At 32.0% G+C, this 20,540-nt stretch overlaps 1 protein-coding gene and 1 pseudogene across 1 annotated transcript; one reads left to right on the forward strand and one right to left on the reverse strand.

Moving 5' to 3' along the window:
• The first annotated feature begins 2,545 nt into the window (after positions 1–2,545).
• On the forward strand, positions 2,546–3,546 carry LOC112089293 (annotated as a pseudogene).
• Positions 3,547–11,912: 8,366 nt separating this feature from the next.
• Positions 11,913–13,059, reverse strand: LOC18025628 (cytosolic sulfotransferase 5). Its single transcript, XM_006408605.2, has one exon. It carries the CDS (start codon positions 13,031–13,033, stop codon positions 12,050–12,052), a length of 984 nt encoding a protein of 327 aa, XP_006408668.1. The 5' UTR covers positions 13,034–13,059; the 3' UTR covers positions 11,913–12,049.
• Positions 13,060–20,540: the final 7,481 nt, after the last annotated feature.

Below are 20,540 nucleotides of genomic sequence, written 5' to 3' on the forward strand. Positions count from 1 at the left end.
GAGACTTTAGACGAGGTAATCGACTCGGGTGCTTCCAAGTTTAACTAGTGGGCTAATGAATCATTTTATCAAGCGGTTTCATTTAACTTTGAACTCAAGGCATGTTAATCTTCTCATGAAAGCATCTAAACTGATCCTCCTTCCTACCAAAAATGTCTTTTGAGAAGCACGAATCAATCAGCAATAAGAATCAGTTCAAAAATGTCATTTAAGAGAACAAACTATCACTCTCGCGATGAAAGACTCTTAAACCCTTAACCGAGTGGTTCAGACATTTCTACAAACACTTTTGATGCGAGATATGTCTCAGATCTAAACCTCAAGTGATGTGCTTGGATCCAGCCTAGAGATCTCGTCGGTTAAAGAATGAAACATGCAAGACTAGACACCTAAACCCACTAATCTCCCTTGAAAGCACCCTAATCTACTCATCTAAATCCGCTTAAACGACTACTCACTAATCATAACGAGCTCACTAAGTCTTTTGCAAGACGTGTAGCTTGTCATGATGAGGAGTTTGATGTTTGATGATAAAGGAAATAAAGAAAGAACAAGATTTCTCATGCAAAAACGAGATATCGGATTAGATTAATCAAGTTTCACAAAAGAGGTAAGTTCTTAGAGCTAAAACAGATAAGAGATTCTCTTCTTAGGTTTTTAGTCTCAAAATGTATTTATAGCAAAGAGAAAGTGTCGCGGGTCAGCCCGGAACAAACCGGGTACTGAACCGCGTTCTTGGGTTGATGGGTGAGCGCCACGGTGTGTCGGAGAGTGAAGCCGAGGTCTTCATGTCGAGGAGTGCACGTGAGTCCAGATCCAAATGAAGATCTCGTGAAGAACACGTCAAGAACATGCATGAACCCTAGTCTTTGATCCATCTTCATGTGTGTGTTCTTGAGCCGCCTTGTTCTTGATTCTGGGTTTGTGACGATGGACCTCGGCATAAAATGCCGAGGTGCTTGGTAGTCGAGGGGTTCGGGAGAACAGGGTCCGGCATGCACGCCGAGGTCATTACACCGAGGTACATGTTCAACACTTAGTCGTTTCCAGCTTCATTTCTTACGTGTGCATGCCTTGATTTCAACGTACCGAGGCGTCAGCACGAGGCCTAGTTCAGAATACTCCCAAAATATGAGCCTTGACTTGGCCGATGTCGAGGTAATGATGCCGAGCCCTGAGAAAATACTTAGCGCGTATCGCAACTAATTTGGGCTCGTATCGACCATGTTGCCTTCCGGAGACAGTAACTTTCAACCCAAGACTCCTAAAGCTCTGGGATCAGTTCCATAGTCAAGATGACTCAATAAGATTGAACTTTGGTGAAGAAACCGTCAGAGCTTGGGAAGTGGAAGGCTTCCTGGATTTCACATCTTTGAACCGCATTGGAATCACCGGAAAATAAGCTTTTTTGGACCGATGTGAAGTCCGGAGACTTTATCTTTCAAACCACTGCTCCGAACTGAGCGATCCCAACTGTTCTGAAAAGGTCCTTCACAGATCTCAAACTTTGATGAAGACCGGGCAAGCTGATTCGGTCCGGAAAGGCTCCGTCCGCCGTGACCTTTGGACTCCGCTGTTCGGTTCTCGGATGCGCGTAATGTTGGTGCATCTTCCGGAGGTTGTATCTTTCTCCCCACTGGTCCGAATTGGATGATTCCAACTGTTCTGTGATCTTTGCTTGATTATCTCCAACTTTGCCGAAGACCCCGCCAACTGGTTTGGACCGGAAGGTTCCCCGGATTGCAGATCTTTGAAATGCGCGGACAAGGACAAATTTTGGTCGAGAAAAGCTTCCCGCGGTAAGGAAAATGACCGAGGGCTGTGTACCGCGGTAAGCTTTTTGGTCGTAAAAATTCCTTCGCCTCGGCCAAAAACTCAACCCGTGGTATTTTGCACCCGATCTTCGACCCAAGCTGATTTTGGTCGATCGGTAAGGACTTTGGCCGGTGTTGAACGATCGGTAAGGATTTTGGCCGGTAATGAGCGATCGGTAAGGATTTTGACCGAGGTTTCTGTCCGTCCGGTACGCAATTTAGCCGAGAAATTCTTCCAAGCGGTTTTCACCATTTTTGACCCTTTTCTTCACCGTCTTCTTCTCTGCTCCTCTTCTTAAGCTCCAAATGACTCCCAAAGCACCTGATAAAGACTTCAAAACATGCAAAATTCTTTGGGACCTAATGCAAGCCCTAAATCCTATTTTCATGCCTAAAGACTCAATTTACATGGGAAAACACATGATGAGGACTCTAAAATGCACTTTAAACGATGTAAAATATAGACATATCACTCAGTGATAATACAATGTCATAAGAGATTACAAGATCCAATCCAACACATATGATTAACTCTCTTGGAACCAATGTAACTTTCCAAAGATCCAAGTCTACTTTAAATTGGCTTTTATAAATGGTCCTTCTGAAATACCCTACAGAGAGACATCTTCTAAAAGCAGAGCCCTTCCATGTCACAATTCTCAGCTATACTATCTCAAAATCACGAAATAAATATGGGATCCACCAAAGTATCCAAAATACTTTTATAAAAAATGATTGATTCACATTTCGTTGCTTGGATACTTCTAATTTTCTTAAAGTTTCTCTAATTACTTCCAATGTCTCCTACATCAAAGACAACACTGTACTCCTCTTTTTTCTCTTTTAAAGCTGTCATGACCTTTTCTTCTGGTATCGCTAATACCAGCCTCAAACACAACAGGTTCACAGCTCACTCTGTAATGATTGCATCAAGATTCATAGCTCAAGCTGTAAATTGACCTTTGATAGCATTAATCAAACTGTGTAGATCGAAGTTCAGACACTGAAGAGATAAAAAGATTGTGCTCTGTTTTATATTCTTATCCCACACTTGAAAGCTTTTGTTTTTGTCCAGTTGGACTCTATCAAATGGCTAAGATCACAGTGACACGATCATATGCCTTTGCAGAGTTTGTTCTCTTAAAAAAAAACCATTTCTTCCACAAAATTGTGTTGGTTTTTTTTGTGAAATTTCACCTGATTAATTAAAAATTCTCATTACATGTTTTTTGTTTTGTTTTAACCTTGTTTTAGAGTTTGTTCTTTCACAAATTATGGCATTAGCCGTAGTATCCCTAGGTGTGACCATCGCGAGAGTAAACGATATCTAGAATTAAATTTGTTTTCTGCATTGGTTGCTCTTGCTTGGATTATATAAGTTCCATCAAAAAATCCTCTGATCTCATCTTCAGCAACAATAATTGGACTGCCGAATCCCTCTCTCTTTACTTTAATTGAGGCTTAAGCAATATAGATCACTTAAGATAATATACTTTTTACTGAATGAAGATTGATGTGGAAGACAGCGCCATTTACTGTCTTCTTCTTGTTGTCTCTCATGCCATGACTTAACCCACCTGGAGTTGTGCTCTTCAAATGGGACTTGGTTAATACCTCTGCAAACCTTGTCTCGACTTTGCTCGGATTTCTTCTCCAGCCTGCTCGGGACATAGCTCTAGAACACAATATCGGGAGGTACCTCTCATATGGGGTTTCCATTGTTGGATTCTAGGATGTCAAACCCATTTGGATGGAAATTCGGTATAAAATAGCAACTATGCCTCTTGAGACACTTGATTGCATTCCATCCAAGTCAAAAACTTGTTATGCTTTTTTTTTTTTTTTTTTTTTGAGTTACCATTGTCAGACCATATAATTTGTGACAAAGGGAGATGGTAAGGTAAAATGTGATTCCCTACCAAAAAGATCAATATAATAAATTAGATAGATCAAAACAATAAATTAGAGAATTTGTGAGTAGGATAGTATAACAAGTTAACTATTTTTTGCACAGTTTAGATTTGTAAAAAACTAATTAAGAACAATTATTATTTATAATTACCTGTTAGATCCATTGGAAGATATGATTCTAAAAGTTCGAGCCAATCAGGTATAGTTTGCGCGATGAACTTTAGGTTTAAAGAAAAATAATAAAGAAGCTCAGGTCAATCGATATCTATGAACAATAATTGATTACTGCTGAACGTAATTACATACGATATATGATAGTACATTTCCTAAACATCTTTTTACGAACACGAATATATAAAAATATGTTTATGAACAAAAAAGAAGAGGAACACGACCTAAGAAGACGGTGATGGTTATTGTATGTTAGAAATATATGTAGACAATAAGGGTATATATTGATATGATATTGAGGACGCCCAAGAAGACGTATCTGCATTGTTCAACACAAATGGGGTCCGATCTCAACTGGAACAGCCAAAAGGCCACTTCTACTATGTTTTCACCTCATCTAGAGCACTCCTCGAAGTGGAATCGGTTCAATCCGGGTTTTGATGAAAGAGTTATTCAGTTTTCAAACCAGACAAAGTCAAGCTTACTCGATTTGGACCTGCGCGTGCTCAATGGAGGATTCCGACCAAGACAGAAGGAATCAAATTATGAACGTAATTTTCCTGGAATCTTTATTCATCACAGAAGCATAGAGAATTGGAATCACTTTAAAAGGAGTTCAGACTTGGAAGATATGAATTTTACAATTCAGCGGATCTGCTTCAGGCCCGGTTACACGTCTGAGCCAAAGATCGAGCTCCCGAGCCTACCTCCGAAACAATTTCGACATGAAACCACTTGGAGAATTTTAATGGATCTCTTCTGGTTCCAACAAGCCCAAGATCAGGAAAAATGGACATCGGATCACAAAGATACTCTTTATTTTCCAAAATGGGTCGTTCTTGTTCTATACCTGAAGTGTTTTAGGCCTGATTGGTTTGGAAGTTTGCAAACTTATGTTTGGCATCCAGGAGGACTTTCTACAAAGCCCAAAGAGCATAATTGTATTAACCCATCAAGGAATTCGTCCAAAGATGAAGAGTTATTCAACCTTAGTCATTATTTCTAGTCTTTGCACTTTAATGCTTTGAGAATTTCGTGCCTTGCTTTGTTTTTGGCACTTTTATTTCTTTATAAACTCATGTAAGATCCCAGAAATAATCATCCTGGATTGGATCATCAAAATTAATCAATAAAACTCTTTCTCTTATCAAAACTGTGAGAAAACTTCTCTTTGTCTTTTGAGAGTGATTCGTTGTCTTGTGCAACATCTTTATCATTTCTCATCTATCTTTGAGAGTGACTCGTTGCTTTGTGCAACATCTTTATCCTCTCTTATCTCTCTTTTGTGATCGATTCGTTGCTTAGCAACATCTTTATCGATTTATATCTCAGAACAGAAGTCTATTCCGCACCTTCTGTTTCTATTTTATCTCTCTTTCAAGCCTCTTTGTGCCGATCTTTGGGAGGATCACATCAGTTGGTATCAGAGCACACATAGAAGCTTGATCTGTTTGTGTTTTGCTGAAGATCAAAGATGGATGATCATCAAGATGAAACCCGCAGCAGAAACAATAACAAACTCCTGATGGAAGCATTGGCGGCTCAATTTGAGCAAATATTGAAAACCCGAGGAGAAGCGTTACATCGGATGATTGATCACCTACAAAGAAAGCATCAGAAGCCAAGGAGATCTTCTCAATTGACTTATGGAGTTTCCATTCCGATTTACCAACAAGTGGAGAAGCAGCCCATTGCCAAACAAAAGGTATTCACTAAGACTTTCACAGAAACTCAAAACCCTAAAGGCAAGGTTTTGGCTTCCACATCACCAACCTTTGTTGTGAGATGTCTTAAGTGTTTAGAGGAAGAGCACTATGCCGACAAATGCACCAGCAAGAAAACATGTGTTCTTCTAGCCAATGGGAAGATAGATTTCAGGGAAGAAAATGTTGTTTCTGATTCAGTTCCATCTTTGGAGAAAGATGTGGAGTTACCGGTTAAGGGCGATCTATTGGTGACAAGTTCACTAAGTGAGCAAACTAAAGCCGAGGAGCAGAAACAAAAGGAGATCTACAAAGATCAGCTGAAACATGAATCAAAGAATGAGGAAGCCACGAAGCACAGTATAAGGGGAACATTTGATTCAGCTGATGCACTCTCAGAGAGGCCAAGAAAAACAGAGCAGGGTTTCAATTTTGAAGGAACAAAAGGCAAGTTAGGAGACTTCCCACAAAGCGGTGCAAATCTAACTCAGAGTCAACAACAGGGAGTCATATATTCTATGCTAATCAAGGAGAGTCCATCAGTCTCATGTCAAAAATTCCCAACCCAAGGTTATGCAGTTTCGAGGACGAAACCTTTTCAAGAGGGAGGGGATGATATGATATTGAGGACGCCCAAGAATACGTATCTGCATTGTTCAACACAAATGGGGTCCGATCTCAACTGGAACAGCCAAAAGGCCACTTCTACTATGTTTTCACCTCATCTAGAGCACTCCTCGAAGTGGAATCGGTTCAATCCGGGTTTTGATGAAAGAGTTATTCAGTTTTCAAACCAGACAAAGTCAAGCTTACTCGATTTGGACCTGCGCGTGCTCAATGGAGGATTCCGACCAAGAAAGAAGGAATCAAATTATGAACGTAATTTTCCTGGAATCTTTATTCATCACAGAAGCATAGAGAATTGGAATCACTTTAAAAGGAGTTCAGACTTGGAAGATATGAATTTTACAATTCAGCGGATCTGCTTCAGGCCCGGTTACACGTCTGAGCCAAAGATCGAGCTCCCGAGCCTACCTCCGAAACAATTTCGACATGAAACCACTTGGAGAATCTTAATGGATCTCTTCTGGTTCCAACAAGCCCAAGATCAGGAAAAATGGACATCGGATCACAAAGATACTCTTTATTTTCCAAAATGGGTCGTTCTTGTTCTATACCTGAAGTGTTTTAGGCCTGATTGGTTTGGAAGTTTGCAAACTTATGTTTGGCATCCAGGAGGACTTTCTACAAAGCCCAAAGAGCATAATTGTATTAACCCATCAAGGAATTCGTCCAAAGATATCAAGAGACAAATCAAGTGAAGAAGAAGTTCAAGAGTTAGTCAAGATTCAAAGTAGATCAAGAGTTATTCAACACTGAAGTTAATGTTTTGACTAGTCTTTTGCTTAGTTACGAAATTGCTTTGTTTTCTACATCTTATTTCCTATATAAACTCATGTAAGATCTCAGGATTATTTATCCTGGATTGGATCACCAAAAATTAATCAAACTCTTTTTATCAAAACCCTTTCTCTTATCAAAACTGTGAGAAAACTTCTCTTTATCTTTTTGAGAGTGATTCGTTGTCTTGTGCAACATCTTTATCATTTCTTATCTATCTTTGAGAGTGACTCGTTGCTTTGTGCAACATCTTTATCCTCTCTTATCTCTCTTTTGTGATCGATTCGTTGCTTAGCAACATCTTTATCGATTTATATCTCAGAACAGAAGTCTATTCCGCACCTTCTGTTTCTATTTTATCTCTCTTTCAAGCCTCTTTGTGCCGATCTTTGGGAGGATCACATCATATATAGAGTAGGATTAATGCTTTAGGGTTTAGGGTTTCTATGTTGGTGGCTCATTTAACAGATTTGTTGGCTTTGACCAAGAACAAAATTGTTGGACCATGAACAAACTCGATGGCCCTCATGTCACATATATTGACACGTAGGATTAGTGATCGTCCTATCAGAACTAATTAAAACGCCACATAATTTTTTTTTAATAATGATACATAAGCGAATCGCTGTGGAAACGACACATAGGATATCTGACTTCGCAAATAATAGTATAAATTCTAATCTGCATGTTCATATTACTATATAGTATAAATATTTATTTTATTTTAATATCTAGCATGTTTTCATAACCTAACCAGTATAAGACCACAATTATATAAAAAAACCTAACCTATTCCATCAAATTACCATATAATATTAATATTTATCAGTTTACAATATGTAAAATTTTAGTCTGATTAAATATGATTAAAAAAATACAATAACATATCCATTAATCATATGTATTATTCTGAAAATTTTATTTAAATCTCAAATGTTAAATTAAGTCTGAACTATAATTAAAGAAGTCTAAAGTAATTTAAAGTAATATCTATTTTTCAGAACTAAATTTAATTACAAACATTTTTTTGAATTTTTAATTAAATATAACATATATCTCAGGAAATCTTTAGTTATCTAAATTAATATCTAATTTTTGGAATTAAATTTATATATAAAAGAAAATGTGTTTTTTATCCGAGAGTCGTGTATCAGCCAAATCACCACCACTGCTGATCAAACTGGTGAACCAAGCCTTAAAACCAGATGTTCATCCACCAATAGATCATGGAAGATCATAGCATTTCCTTTGGTTTTAGTCCAGACCAGTAGAAATCCTTGCAAAGCTCTACAGCCCACCCAATAAGTCATATGAGCAAGAAATTATGTGCTTCAGCCCAAGGCCACCATGGCCTGATCCAATGACGACCCGACCTATCCACTGGAGCCTCTTATGGAGTCCACCAGCTGAAGATCCAACCTGGATTGACCCGGATCCACCTTTGACCTCCACTATTCTCTGGCAGGTCCAAATGAGTTCATATAAGGAAAGTTTGATTCGTGCTCACACCAGCAATTTATCCTCATGTCTTCTGAAGTCTACTGAAGCTACCAAAGATATAGAACCACCATATCACAAGAGATGACGTCTAAAACCAGAGCTATATCGTTTTGACAACTTGAGTCATAAGCAACTTGCCTTATTTGGGAATGTGTGTGTTTTACTTAAACAAAACGACCACCACTTGGAATTCTCTGATGATCTCGACCCCCCATACCTCTCCCCCCCCACTCTCTAGCCACAAGTCTAGAAACTTCCACATTAATGCCCAACAGGTAGATTATCTTCAACGACATCAAGCAGCTCTGTTTTCATTTATTTCGAGTGATTTTCTTTCTTGTTTAAGTTTTAGTCACCGTTATGTCTGTAGTCGATCACTATATAAGCTCTTCCCCTCTTTCATTTGTATTCACGCTTGAAAGAAATACGAATCCCCTTTGTTTTTGCTTCAAACAATTTGACTTTGAATCAAAAATCTCATGAGATTTTTGTTGATGTTGAGATTTTTACGAACAGATTGTTGATGTTGAGATTTTTAGGAACATATTGTTTTCTAGCTGACCGCTTTGATGGACCAATAGGCGATGCTTGAGGAGATTCCAGTGAGATGGTTTGTGGCCGTAATTGCACATCACTTGTAAGAATAATGTTTGAATCATCTGCATCCTTATCTTGGGTTTCTGGTACCCTCTCATCTTGTTCAGCACTCTTTGCGTCTTGCATATGAGTCGGGTACATAGCTTCTGGTTTACTGCCTTGACGGCCAAATATACGACTCATAAGCTCCATATGTGGGATTCCATTTTCACGAATTTGTTTTGCATATTGTATTTCCTGCAAAATTCAATCAAAATATATAATGTAAACGTTAATAACTATCAATAACAATAAATTAATTTTAAACTTTAGAATAAAAAATAATACCTTTTCACGGTCATCCCACCATTCAGAATCCATATCAATCAAACCAGTGTTGTGGTCTGCTGACACTCCGGTAAAATTCACCAACCTCTTATACGACCCATACATATTTCTCAAGGTGTCGTATTTACTTTTGAAAGAATCCCAAGGAAGATCTATACCAGTTTTCCCAAAAAATTCTTTACAAATACTTTCTCTTCCAACTTCTTTAGGCAAATTTTGCTTGTATCTTATTTTGGCCAATTCAATATCGAGAAGCTCCAAGTATATCCCAATTTGCTCATCGCTCCACATTATTTTTTTTTGTTTCTATAATTTATTTCAACAAAATTAAATACTATATATTCCTATGTTTAAAATTTAGCATGTCACTTAAAAATTACCTTACGACGTATACTTCCACCAACATCATCGGCAGCAGCACCATCAACACCACCATCATTAGACATCTTTATCAAAGAAAAACATAATAAATTAGTAATATAATAAAGAAATATAAACAAATATTTTCACACAAATATGTAACGTTAATGAATCAAGATTCAAATTGAAAGGTATATTTTTAGCTATCCGATGGAAATAAGAAGAGAATATACAATGATAGAGTAACAAAATAAATAAAATGAAGAATGTAAAACCTTTGTATTTTGGTGGTCAAAATTGAAGACAAGAGGAGGTGCCGTAGCATGCAGCTACAATCTAACAGGTGTGAGGAATGTGTATATGTCAATGAACAAAAGACATGTATATATACACACATAATTCTGTGTAAATAGCATTTTTTTAAAAGAAAAATATTAAATAAAATCAACAATTGAAGATTTTTAGGAACAGATTGTTGACTAATTTAAATGGAACAAGAAATTCTAACTCATGAGATTTTTGTTGACTGATTGTTGACTAATTTCTCGTTACATGCGATCAAAATGATACACAACGCTATGTTGGGTTGTCATTTGGTCGTTCCCAAGAGACTATCTATCGAAAGTTTCACGAGGTATTGAACGCATTGGAGAGTCTTGCATGTGAGTATTTAAAAACTCCAACAACAGCGTCACTCCAGCATTATCCACGTAAGTTACAAAATAATCCCAATTATTGGCCTTTTTTTAGTGGATTTGTTGGGGCACTTGATGGGACGCATGTCAGAGTAAAAGTTGGAGGTCGCGATTCAGTTGGGTATTGGGATAGACATGGACAAACAAGTCTAAACATAATGGGCATATGTGATATAAACATGCTCTTCAAGTATGCATGGTTAGGCGCATCTGGGTCTACACACGATTCATTGGTGTTACAATATGCAATAGATGGAGACCTAATATTCCCTAAACCTCCAATAGGCAAGTACTATCTTGTTGATTTTGGATATGCAAACAAGCGAGGATTTTTGGCGCCGTATAGAGGAAATAGTAGAGAAACTATCAGATACCATCTTTCAGAATTTAATGAAGGTCCTCCCAGGAACAAAAAAGAATTGTTCAATAGGTGGCACGCATCACTTCGTTCTGTAATCGAACGCACATTTGGAGTTTGGAAGAAAAAATGGAGGATTCTAGATAATTTGCCTCGATACGACGTCAAGACTCAAAATAGAATTGTGCATGCTACTATGGTTCTTCACAATTTTATTAGACGTTACAAAATTCCAGATGCTGATTTTGAAGAAGAAGAAAAGATTACTCGAGATAGTCGTAGACGACGACTTGAAGAAGAAGAGCTTAGAAGACTCGAGGAAGAAGAAGCAACACTTGATGGCCAATATATGAATAACGTACGAGATGAGATTGCAAATATGATTTGGAATGTACGTAGTTAACTTTTTAGTTATTAAATTTTTTATTTAATATATTTTTATTTATTTAATATATTTTAAGTTAGTATAACTTTATTTTTTATTAAATTTCGTAATAAATATAATTGTTATTAATAATTAGAAGTTTATTTTATTTTAAATAATGTATACTGCATTTTATACAGCAAAAAAGTTACCAGTCAACTATTTTGACAAAAACTTGATTTATATTTTTACAGCAAATTTACCACATAAATCTACAGTTTCTACCACATAATTTTACTACAAGTTAAATCGAATTACAACATCAACTTCAACTCAAATCTAACACTATCACCAATCATAGCCATAGCTCGCGAGGAATAGCCCTTGGGAGTAAGCCTCTGGATACTACTTGTTTTTGGAATCAAACAAACACCGGTTACTCATCGCCTATTCACCAACCATATCTCAGCTTTAAAACTTGATTCTCGTGTGTAAGTCTTTGTGGATTCTGAGTCTTACATCAAAAGCCCACCCATCCGAAACTAAAATTCCTAAAACAAACACGAACCCAGAAATCCCAAGAACCCTAAAAATCTAAAACCCCCAAATCAAATTCCACGACTCAGAAATCTTTAATCCTATCTGCAGATTTGGTGCTGCTCGAGAATGGAGATACTGGGATGGAGCAAAGTCCCTGAATTTCTCGAAGGAGGATTCCTAATTCCCCGAGGTGAATTCCAATGGAAAAGAGAAAAGAAAAATACATTTTAAAAATAAAAATATAACAACGGAAGGTATTCTTATTTTGCACCATCAAAGAAACACACAAACCATAAACACACGTAACTCTAGAATTTCAAACCAGAACCTTGGAGTTTCTCTTGGATGATCGTGTCTATCTGATTCTCCATTTCAGGAGTTAGATAATTCTTCCAGTCTCCAACTTCTCCTTTGCGGAAAAAAACCTTGTGATCTATGTTGTTTATTTTCCCGGTTTTGTTAATCTCCAAACCGCTAAGATTACGCAGAGAGCAAAGGTCCAGGATTTCGTTCACCAATCCATTTTTCACTTCTTCCTTAGTAAATGGACAACCCAAGAAATCCGCAAGTCTCTTAATCTGATCATGAGGCTTCTCTTTCATCTCTTCATACTTCATAAAAAGAACACGCTTTGGGTCTTCCAGGCTTCCTCTCCAGTAGCTCAAGAGATGTTCCCAAAAAGGTCCATAAGAAAAAGTTCCGTTGCAGAACGATTTGAATATAGACTCGAGACTACTTCTATTTAGTTCTGTTTTATAAACAGCGCATTTGAAAAACCACCATGAGATCAGTGTGTCCTTCACGTTCCTGCATATGTACACAATCTTGCAAGGAGAGTCCTTGATAGTCTCATGCATCGCGTGCAGTGGCATGTGAGTTGCGAACAGCCTCGGAACTGATGAGAACTTGGCCAGGTCAGGACTTGAGCTTTCGTGATAAATATTGAGCTCCAAGAATGGTACAATGCCATGAGGATTAACAGATAGTAGAGGATGGTGATCATAAGAAGAATGGTTGTTTGATCTATCGCAGAGGGCTACTGTGAGGGCCTTGAGCCAAGTGGTGCCTGATTTGGGGTAAGAAGCAAGGATGATATCTGTGTCTTGTGGTTGAAAACCTCTCTGAAAATTAAGAACGCCTTGGAGAGTATTGTAGTGATACCAACATCCTTGATACTTGCAAATCTTGCCCCCTTGGGCATCAGTGTGTGAAGGAAGCGAAGAGATCAAACTCTTTGTTTCTTCGCTTATCATGTCGTCTCTTAAGTTCGAGGGGAGGTGTTTTGTATCCATTTGTTTTGCTGGTTTTTGTTACCAAAAAATGTGTTTAAGATTCAAACCAATCATATTAGATATAAGCAAAGGTAGGCCAAGGAAAACAAACATTGCTGAAAAAGACAAACCTATTTCCTGCGAAAATATATTTAAATAAGGACGGGTCACGGGAGAGTAGGTAGTTGGTGTGTATTTCCATGATACATCAGTTTTATATAATCTCTGATTTTAAAATACAAAACAAACAGACAAATTTGTTCTTTTGAATGAGAAACAAGTTTTATCTTACAAAATTTCCGTAGAAAATCTAAAAACTATTTAACCCTAGATTTTTAAAAGAACCAAACAAAAAAATTTTCAAAAACTCTAGATTATATCTCAAAAAGTTTGATCTGCACGTGCGAATGAAGATGCAAGAAAAAGGCCTTCCTCCTCCTCTGAGGCTCTGATGAGTGACTGAGTCTAGAAAAGAAAAATAAAAATAGAGAAAAAGGAGAAAAATCCAGCTATCATCCACGATCCTCGTTCTGCTATTAGTAAAAAACTAATCTAATTAATAGTTTAATTCAATCTAATCTGTCGTAAACGTGCACGCATATCTCTCGCCGAATCCCCAAACAACTCTACTTTATTTTAATTTGTTGACCTACATTATTTTTTTTTAAAGGGTCTTCATATTAAAATTTTTTTGGACCGGATCTGCAAGGGCTGTCGACAACCGCCAGCGGCGACTCCGAGATGCTTCGCCGGTGAGACCACCGACACACCAAACAGGACCGAGATAGAAGGCAACCTGCGGAGAGAAAGACCGAGCAAAAGAAAAAGCGAAAAGAGAGGGCCCTCTCACGGCACCGGCGAAGCGCGCTGGAAACCTGAGAGGGCTGACGAAGAAAACTAGGAAGGAGACCGGCGGCTAGGGGAGTTGGGAGAAAAAAGGCCTCTTAAAGGCGAGCCAAATCGTTGACCTGCATTATTGTTGTAGATAAATTGCATTCTACAACCCAAAAAAAAACTGCATTCTATCGCGAAATGGCGATTGAACCTTAATGGCGAATTGGCGATTATATTATATATTATTAAGAAACGGAAACTATTAAAAATAGCAGAAGAAGCTCGATCCATTTTCGTTTTTTATACTAGAATAGATTAGATTCTAGCGGATTTTCCGTGTTTTGCGAATTTCATAATATAATTTATGTTTTTTGAGTTTAAATATAATTATTTTTATAGGTATATTTTTCTGATAAGTAAAAATATTTATTTTTTGTATTTATATAAATTTTTTTTTGTAGATAATTTTTTTTATAGTATTAAAGATGATCGCGATTCTAATAACCCGTCTGTCCATATTAATCTAAAAAAAACCATGATTATAAAAGCATAATTCTAACTCGTTCATTCATATTATCGTATAATATAAATATTTATTAACATTTTGAGATGTATGAACGATATTTTATTTAGCATAGACTGTCTTTTTCGATAGGTTAGAAATTGAAAAAAAATATAAACGGATCTAACCCATCGAATCATGACCATATCCACTATTCTGATATTTAAATTAGATAGAGATAAAATTAAATTAGTAGAGGTTTTTTATTTCATATAATTTTTTAAAAAAATTTTAGTTTTCTAAAATTTAATCCATAATGAGAGCATACATTATTTTTTCTTTATTTTTTATTTTTTCTATTTTGTATGGATTAATTGTTTTTTCAAAAACATTATTGGTTGTTTTTTCTATTCTGAATAATTGAATCATGACTATATCCACTATTCTGATTAATTGTTTTTTCTATTTTGTATGGATAAATTTACATAATTCATAATCCATAATGAATTTTTTTTTTTTACAAAAAATTATTGGTATTTTTATAAAACTTTTTTAATAGTTTAGATATTATTTAAATTAGTATATCAAATCAAATCTAAATTAATATCTGATTTATTATTTTGTAAAGATAATAACTGATTATTTATTTTGGTTGATAATCTAATCTATATATAAGGAAATTTAAAATAATTTTAATTAATATTTTTGAATTTCGAAAATAAATTTATGTATAACATGAATATTATCTACCCACAAACAGAATAAATTTAAATTAAAAAAACCTTGTTTGGACATAAAAAGTGTTTCTGTCCAAACAGAATTTACAGTACTTAGTTTTCTACTATTTTGATAACTGCTATGTCTGTTGTCAAACAAATATTTTAATTTGATTTATCAGTTTTATTTATTTTAAAAAATTAATAAAATAATATATATAAAATTTTCTTTAAAAATAATTTCGAAAAAACTCATTCAAATTTTAATTCAATTATTTTAGATTTTCTTAGATATATGTTAGATTATTTATCAAAATTACAAAAATCAGTTGTTATTATCTTTATAAAAATAGGAAATATGATATTAATTTATGTTATATTTAAATATTCAGATTTAAATAAAATTTTCATAATGATAAAGATGATAAATGATATATTATTGTATACTTTTTCTATAATCAATTTTATCTTTAAAAATAATTTTGAAAAATTCAAATTTTAATTCAATTAGTTTCAATTTTCTTAGATATACGTTACTTTAAATATTTAAATATTTAAATATTTAAAATTAAAAATCTTTATATTATATGGTAATATGAACAGATGGGTAGAATTATGTTTTTATATTCATGGTTTTCTAAAGATTAATCGAATAGAAGGGTTCAAATTATATTTTTATATTCGTGGTCAAATTATTAAAAAAAAGTTAAATTTTTTTCTAAACACAAAAATAATTTTTTGTTATTTATTAGAAAAAATATTATATCTATAAAAAACACAACTACATTATAAAATTAAATTAAAAACGCAAATTTCCCGTGTGGACGCACGAGATAGAATCCAGTTTCTATTTATAAGTAAACAGTTGCAACTTGATCATATAATCAATCTGAGTATTTTAAGAATGACTGATAGGCAGATTTTTGGTTTGTATGTGGGTTTAGTAGATACTAGATATAAACGTAGAGCTCATGTAGAGCCATGGATGTTATAAGAGAAAGCATCATTGAGCTTTAAGTACTACTAGATTTTACCTCTTGCATCCGCACGAGAATTTCTTTTTTAATCAAAATTGGTAATGTAATTTACGTTTTCATTATAGATGTAATTTTTCTAAGAAATAACAAAGATTTATTTTTATGTTTAGATATAATTTAATTTTTAATCTTTTTAGCATTATTATGACCATGATCAAAAAAATAAAATTCTAACCCGGTCGTTCTATTAATAAAAAAATAACTGTTATTATAAAAACATATTTCTAACTCACTCATTCTGTTAATCCGAAAACGACCTCGGTTATAAAACCATAGTTCTAACCCCCATGTTCATATTATTATATAATATAAATAATTACTAATTTTAAAATAATGTTTATCTTAATATCTAGAATGTTTTGATAACCTAGCCAGCATCATACCATAATCATATAAAAAAAATCCCAACATGCCTCATCAACTTACCATATAATATTAATATTTATCAGTTTACAATATGTGAAAGTTTAGTATGATTGAATATGATTAGTAAAATACAATAACATATTCATTAATCATATATATTATTCTGAAAAATTTATTTAAATTTCAAATGTTCAGTTAAATCTGACCTATAATTAAGGAAGTCTAAAGTAATTTATATTAATATCTATTTTTCAGAACTAAATTTAATTACAAAAAATCTAAATTTTTATTTTAATATAACATAAATTTAAAGAAATCTTTAATTATCTAAATTAATATCTTATTTTCTGAATTATTTTTATATATAAAATGTGTTATTTATGTAATATTTCAATAAATAAAGATAATTTTAAAACTGTTTCCAAAAAAAAAAATTAAAACATTTTTAGGAGTGTTTGGAAGCAAACAATAAAAATGCTTCTGTTTTAATAGAATAAATCTATTTTTCAGAATTAAATTTAATTACAAAAAATGGTTTGAATTTTAAATTAAATATAATCTATATTTTAGCAAATCTTTTAATTATCTAAATTAATATCTAATTTTTTCAAAATCAATATATAAATAAAGAAACTGTATTTTAAATAATATTACAATAAATTGGGATAATTTTAAAGATATTAATTTAAATAATTTTAAAATGTTTCCAAACACAAGTTTTAAAAAATATTTGGGAGTATTTAGAAACAAACACTAAAAGAACTTCTGTTTTAATCTTATACTAGATTTTAACCCATGCTTCCGCACGGAAATCTTTTATTTTTTATTTCTAATATTAGTTGCATTTATCTTTTATTAGATATAATATATTTTTGTTATTTATTTTTTTAAATCAAAAAATAATTTTTTTAAATTTTCGTAATAAAATTTAATTATAATTTGTTTTGAATTTTTGAATTTAAATTAAATGAATGTAAATTTTTGTAACTAAATTTAATTAAATTTCTAATAATTTGAAATTTAAATTAAAGATGACCTAGATTTTAGGAAATCTAAAAATATTTAAATTAATAACTAATTTTCGGAAATTAAATATAAAAATAAAATAAAATATTATAAAAAAACTTTGGCACTGTTTGGATGCAAGCACTAAATGTGCTTATGTTTTAATAGAATAGATTAATAAAAGTTGAAGCTATAGGCTTCTTCACATAGGATTTAAAAAGACAATTTTATTGGTCCACATCAACAATGAAAATTAAGAAAAGTTTACAATTTCTAATATTATTACTGTATAAAGAAATTAAGAAAATTTACAAATTCTAAAATTATTGTTGAATAAAGAAATTCTGTATAATTTTTTTATTGGTCCACCTCAACACTAAAAATTAATTTTTTTTTCTGAATTCTATTATTTTTATAAAAATATTAAAGATAAAGAAATTATATATTTAATTATATTAATAATAAAAAACTAAAATAAATAATAATAAAATGAGAAATTTTGAATTTAAATGTATACAGTCTGGTTAGGCTTTCCGGAAGGTTTTTCTTCCTCTCTTCCGTTAGGACTAGCCATGGAGAGCTTACACACAATTTAAAAACTCTTACATTAGCATCCAAAATTTTTTTATATAACTATAATTAATTTAAGTTTTTTTTTTCTGTCTGTGCAACCATAAAAAATAGAGTTAGATTTCACTAATGAGTCATTAAAACGTAAAAGAACCAACTTGACTAAACTATATGTTTAACTATTAGTTAAATTACAAAGAATATAATAAAAAGAGATATAAACAAAGCCACTACAAGCCGATTTATTATTGAAAAATAAACCATAAAATTTCCAAAGCTTGGCCACTGAATTTTAGAAGAATGATAAATTTCAAGCAATCCGAGAAACATGTCAAGTAATTGATACTCGACACTTTTGAAAAACGAAGCATTGAAAATAACATAGGATTTAAAAAGACAATTTTATTGGTCCATATCAACAATGAAAATTAAAGAAATTTTACAATTTCTAATATTATTACTGTATAAAGAAATTAAGAAAATTTACAAATTCTAATATTATTGCTGAATAAAGAAATTCTGTATAATTTTTTTATTGGTCCACCTCAACACTGAAAATTATTTTTTTTTCTAAATACTATTATTTTCATAAAAATATTAAAGATAAAGAAATTATTTATAAAATTATATTAATAATAAAAAACTAAAATAAATAATAATAAAATAAGAAATTTTAAATTTAAATTAAATGTATACATACAATTCAAAAACTTTTACATAGCATCCAAATTTTGTTTACATAACTATAATCAATTGATACTCGACACTTTTGAAAAACGAAGCATTGAAAATAAAGAAAGAACTTTCATTATTAAGACAAACTAGATTTTACCCCGTGCATCCGCACAAGATTTTCTTAATAAATTCAAATTTGCAATGTAATTTATATTTTTTTATAAAATATATTTTTTAATAAATGATAAAGATTTTTTTTGTTTACATTATCCTATATAATATAAATATTTAATAATTTTGAAAATTGTTTTTAATATATATAGAATGTTTTGATAACCTAATCCGCATAAAATTATAATTAGAAAAAAATTAAACCGTCCCATCAAATTACCATATAATATTGATATTTATCAAATTTCAATATGTGAAATTTTAATTTTATTGAATATGATTAAAAAATATAATAAGATATTTGTTAATCATATGTTATATTCTAAAAATATTATTTAAATTTTAAATGTTAAATTAAATCTAACCTATATTTAAAAAAAATTAAGTAATTTAAATTAATATATATATATTTAAGGAATTTAATTAATTACAAAAAGTAAATAGTTTGAATTTAAAATTAAATATAAGCTATATTTAAGGAATCGTAGTTATCTAAATTAATATCAAACTTTCAAATTAAATTTATATATAAAATAAATATTTTAAAAAACTTTGGGAGTGTTTGTAAGCAAGCATTAAAAGTGCTTCTGTTTTAATATAATAGATGAGACTGAGGTATCCGAGAAAGATATTTGAAATAATATGGCATCTGATGGGGTTTTAACAACTGAATCTGAACCATAAATGTTACAATTAGCTGTCCAAGCAGCATCCAAATACATTCGGTAAGCCTCAAAACAAGGAGGAAAGACCAAAATCACTTGCCGCAACAGGTCTCCTGTGGGATCTTCTAAGTTCTAACTTTGATTTCTAAATATCTTATATACTAATAAAAGTTGAAGCTAAATGCTTCTCAATGTGTCCACATAGGATTTAAAAGTTCAATTTTATTGGTCCACATCAATATTTAAAATTAAAAAAAAATTCTAAATTTTAAAATTATATTGTTCACAAATTTTTTTTTTATAGAAATATAAAAGTTGAAGCTATATGCCTCTAAGGACATCCACATAAGATTTAAAATGTCAATTTTATTAGTCCACATCAATAACTAAAATTTAAAAAGTTTCTAAATTATAAAATTATATTGTTAATACAAAAAACTATAAGAAAATTTGTTAATTATAATTATTCTATTATTAATAACAGTTAAAGCTATATTATTTTCAAGGCATCCACATCAGCATTTAAAAATTCAATTTTCTTTGAATATATCAAAATTTTAAATTAAAAAATCTTTCTAATTCTAATATTATGGTTAAGAAAATAATTTTAAAATAAAAAATCTCTATCAACAACAAAAAAACCAACATGATATTAAAATATTTATTATCACTGTTTAAGTAACAAACTTAATTTATTATCTATGAAAAATATATGCTATTTATAAAAGTTTAAACTACTTAATTTTAAGGCTTTTTACGTAGAATTTTAAATAACTAATAATTATGATTTATATTCATCTAAATTTGTTTTTAACATATGCAAAATATATTTCCATATAATCTCATGTAATATATTATGAAAAAATGATCGAAAAAATTACATTTTGTATATTCAACGTTGAATTGCAATAGATTAATGTAGAAGTTCTTAGTTTTGAATTGTTCAATTTGTTATTTTATTTTTCTAAATTTTATATGTATTAAATT

This window comes from Eutrema salsugineum, unplaced genomic scaffold, assembly GCF_000478725.1.
Source record: "Eutrema salsugineum unplaced genomic scaffold, Eutsalg1_0 scaffold_12, whole genome shotgun sequence".
Taxonomy (NCBI): Eukaryota; Viridiplantae; Streptophyta; class Magnoliopsida; order Brassicales; family Brassicaceae; genus Eutrema; species Eutrema salsugineum.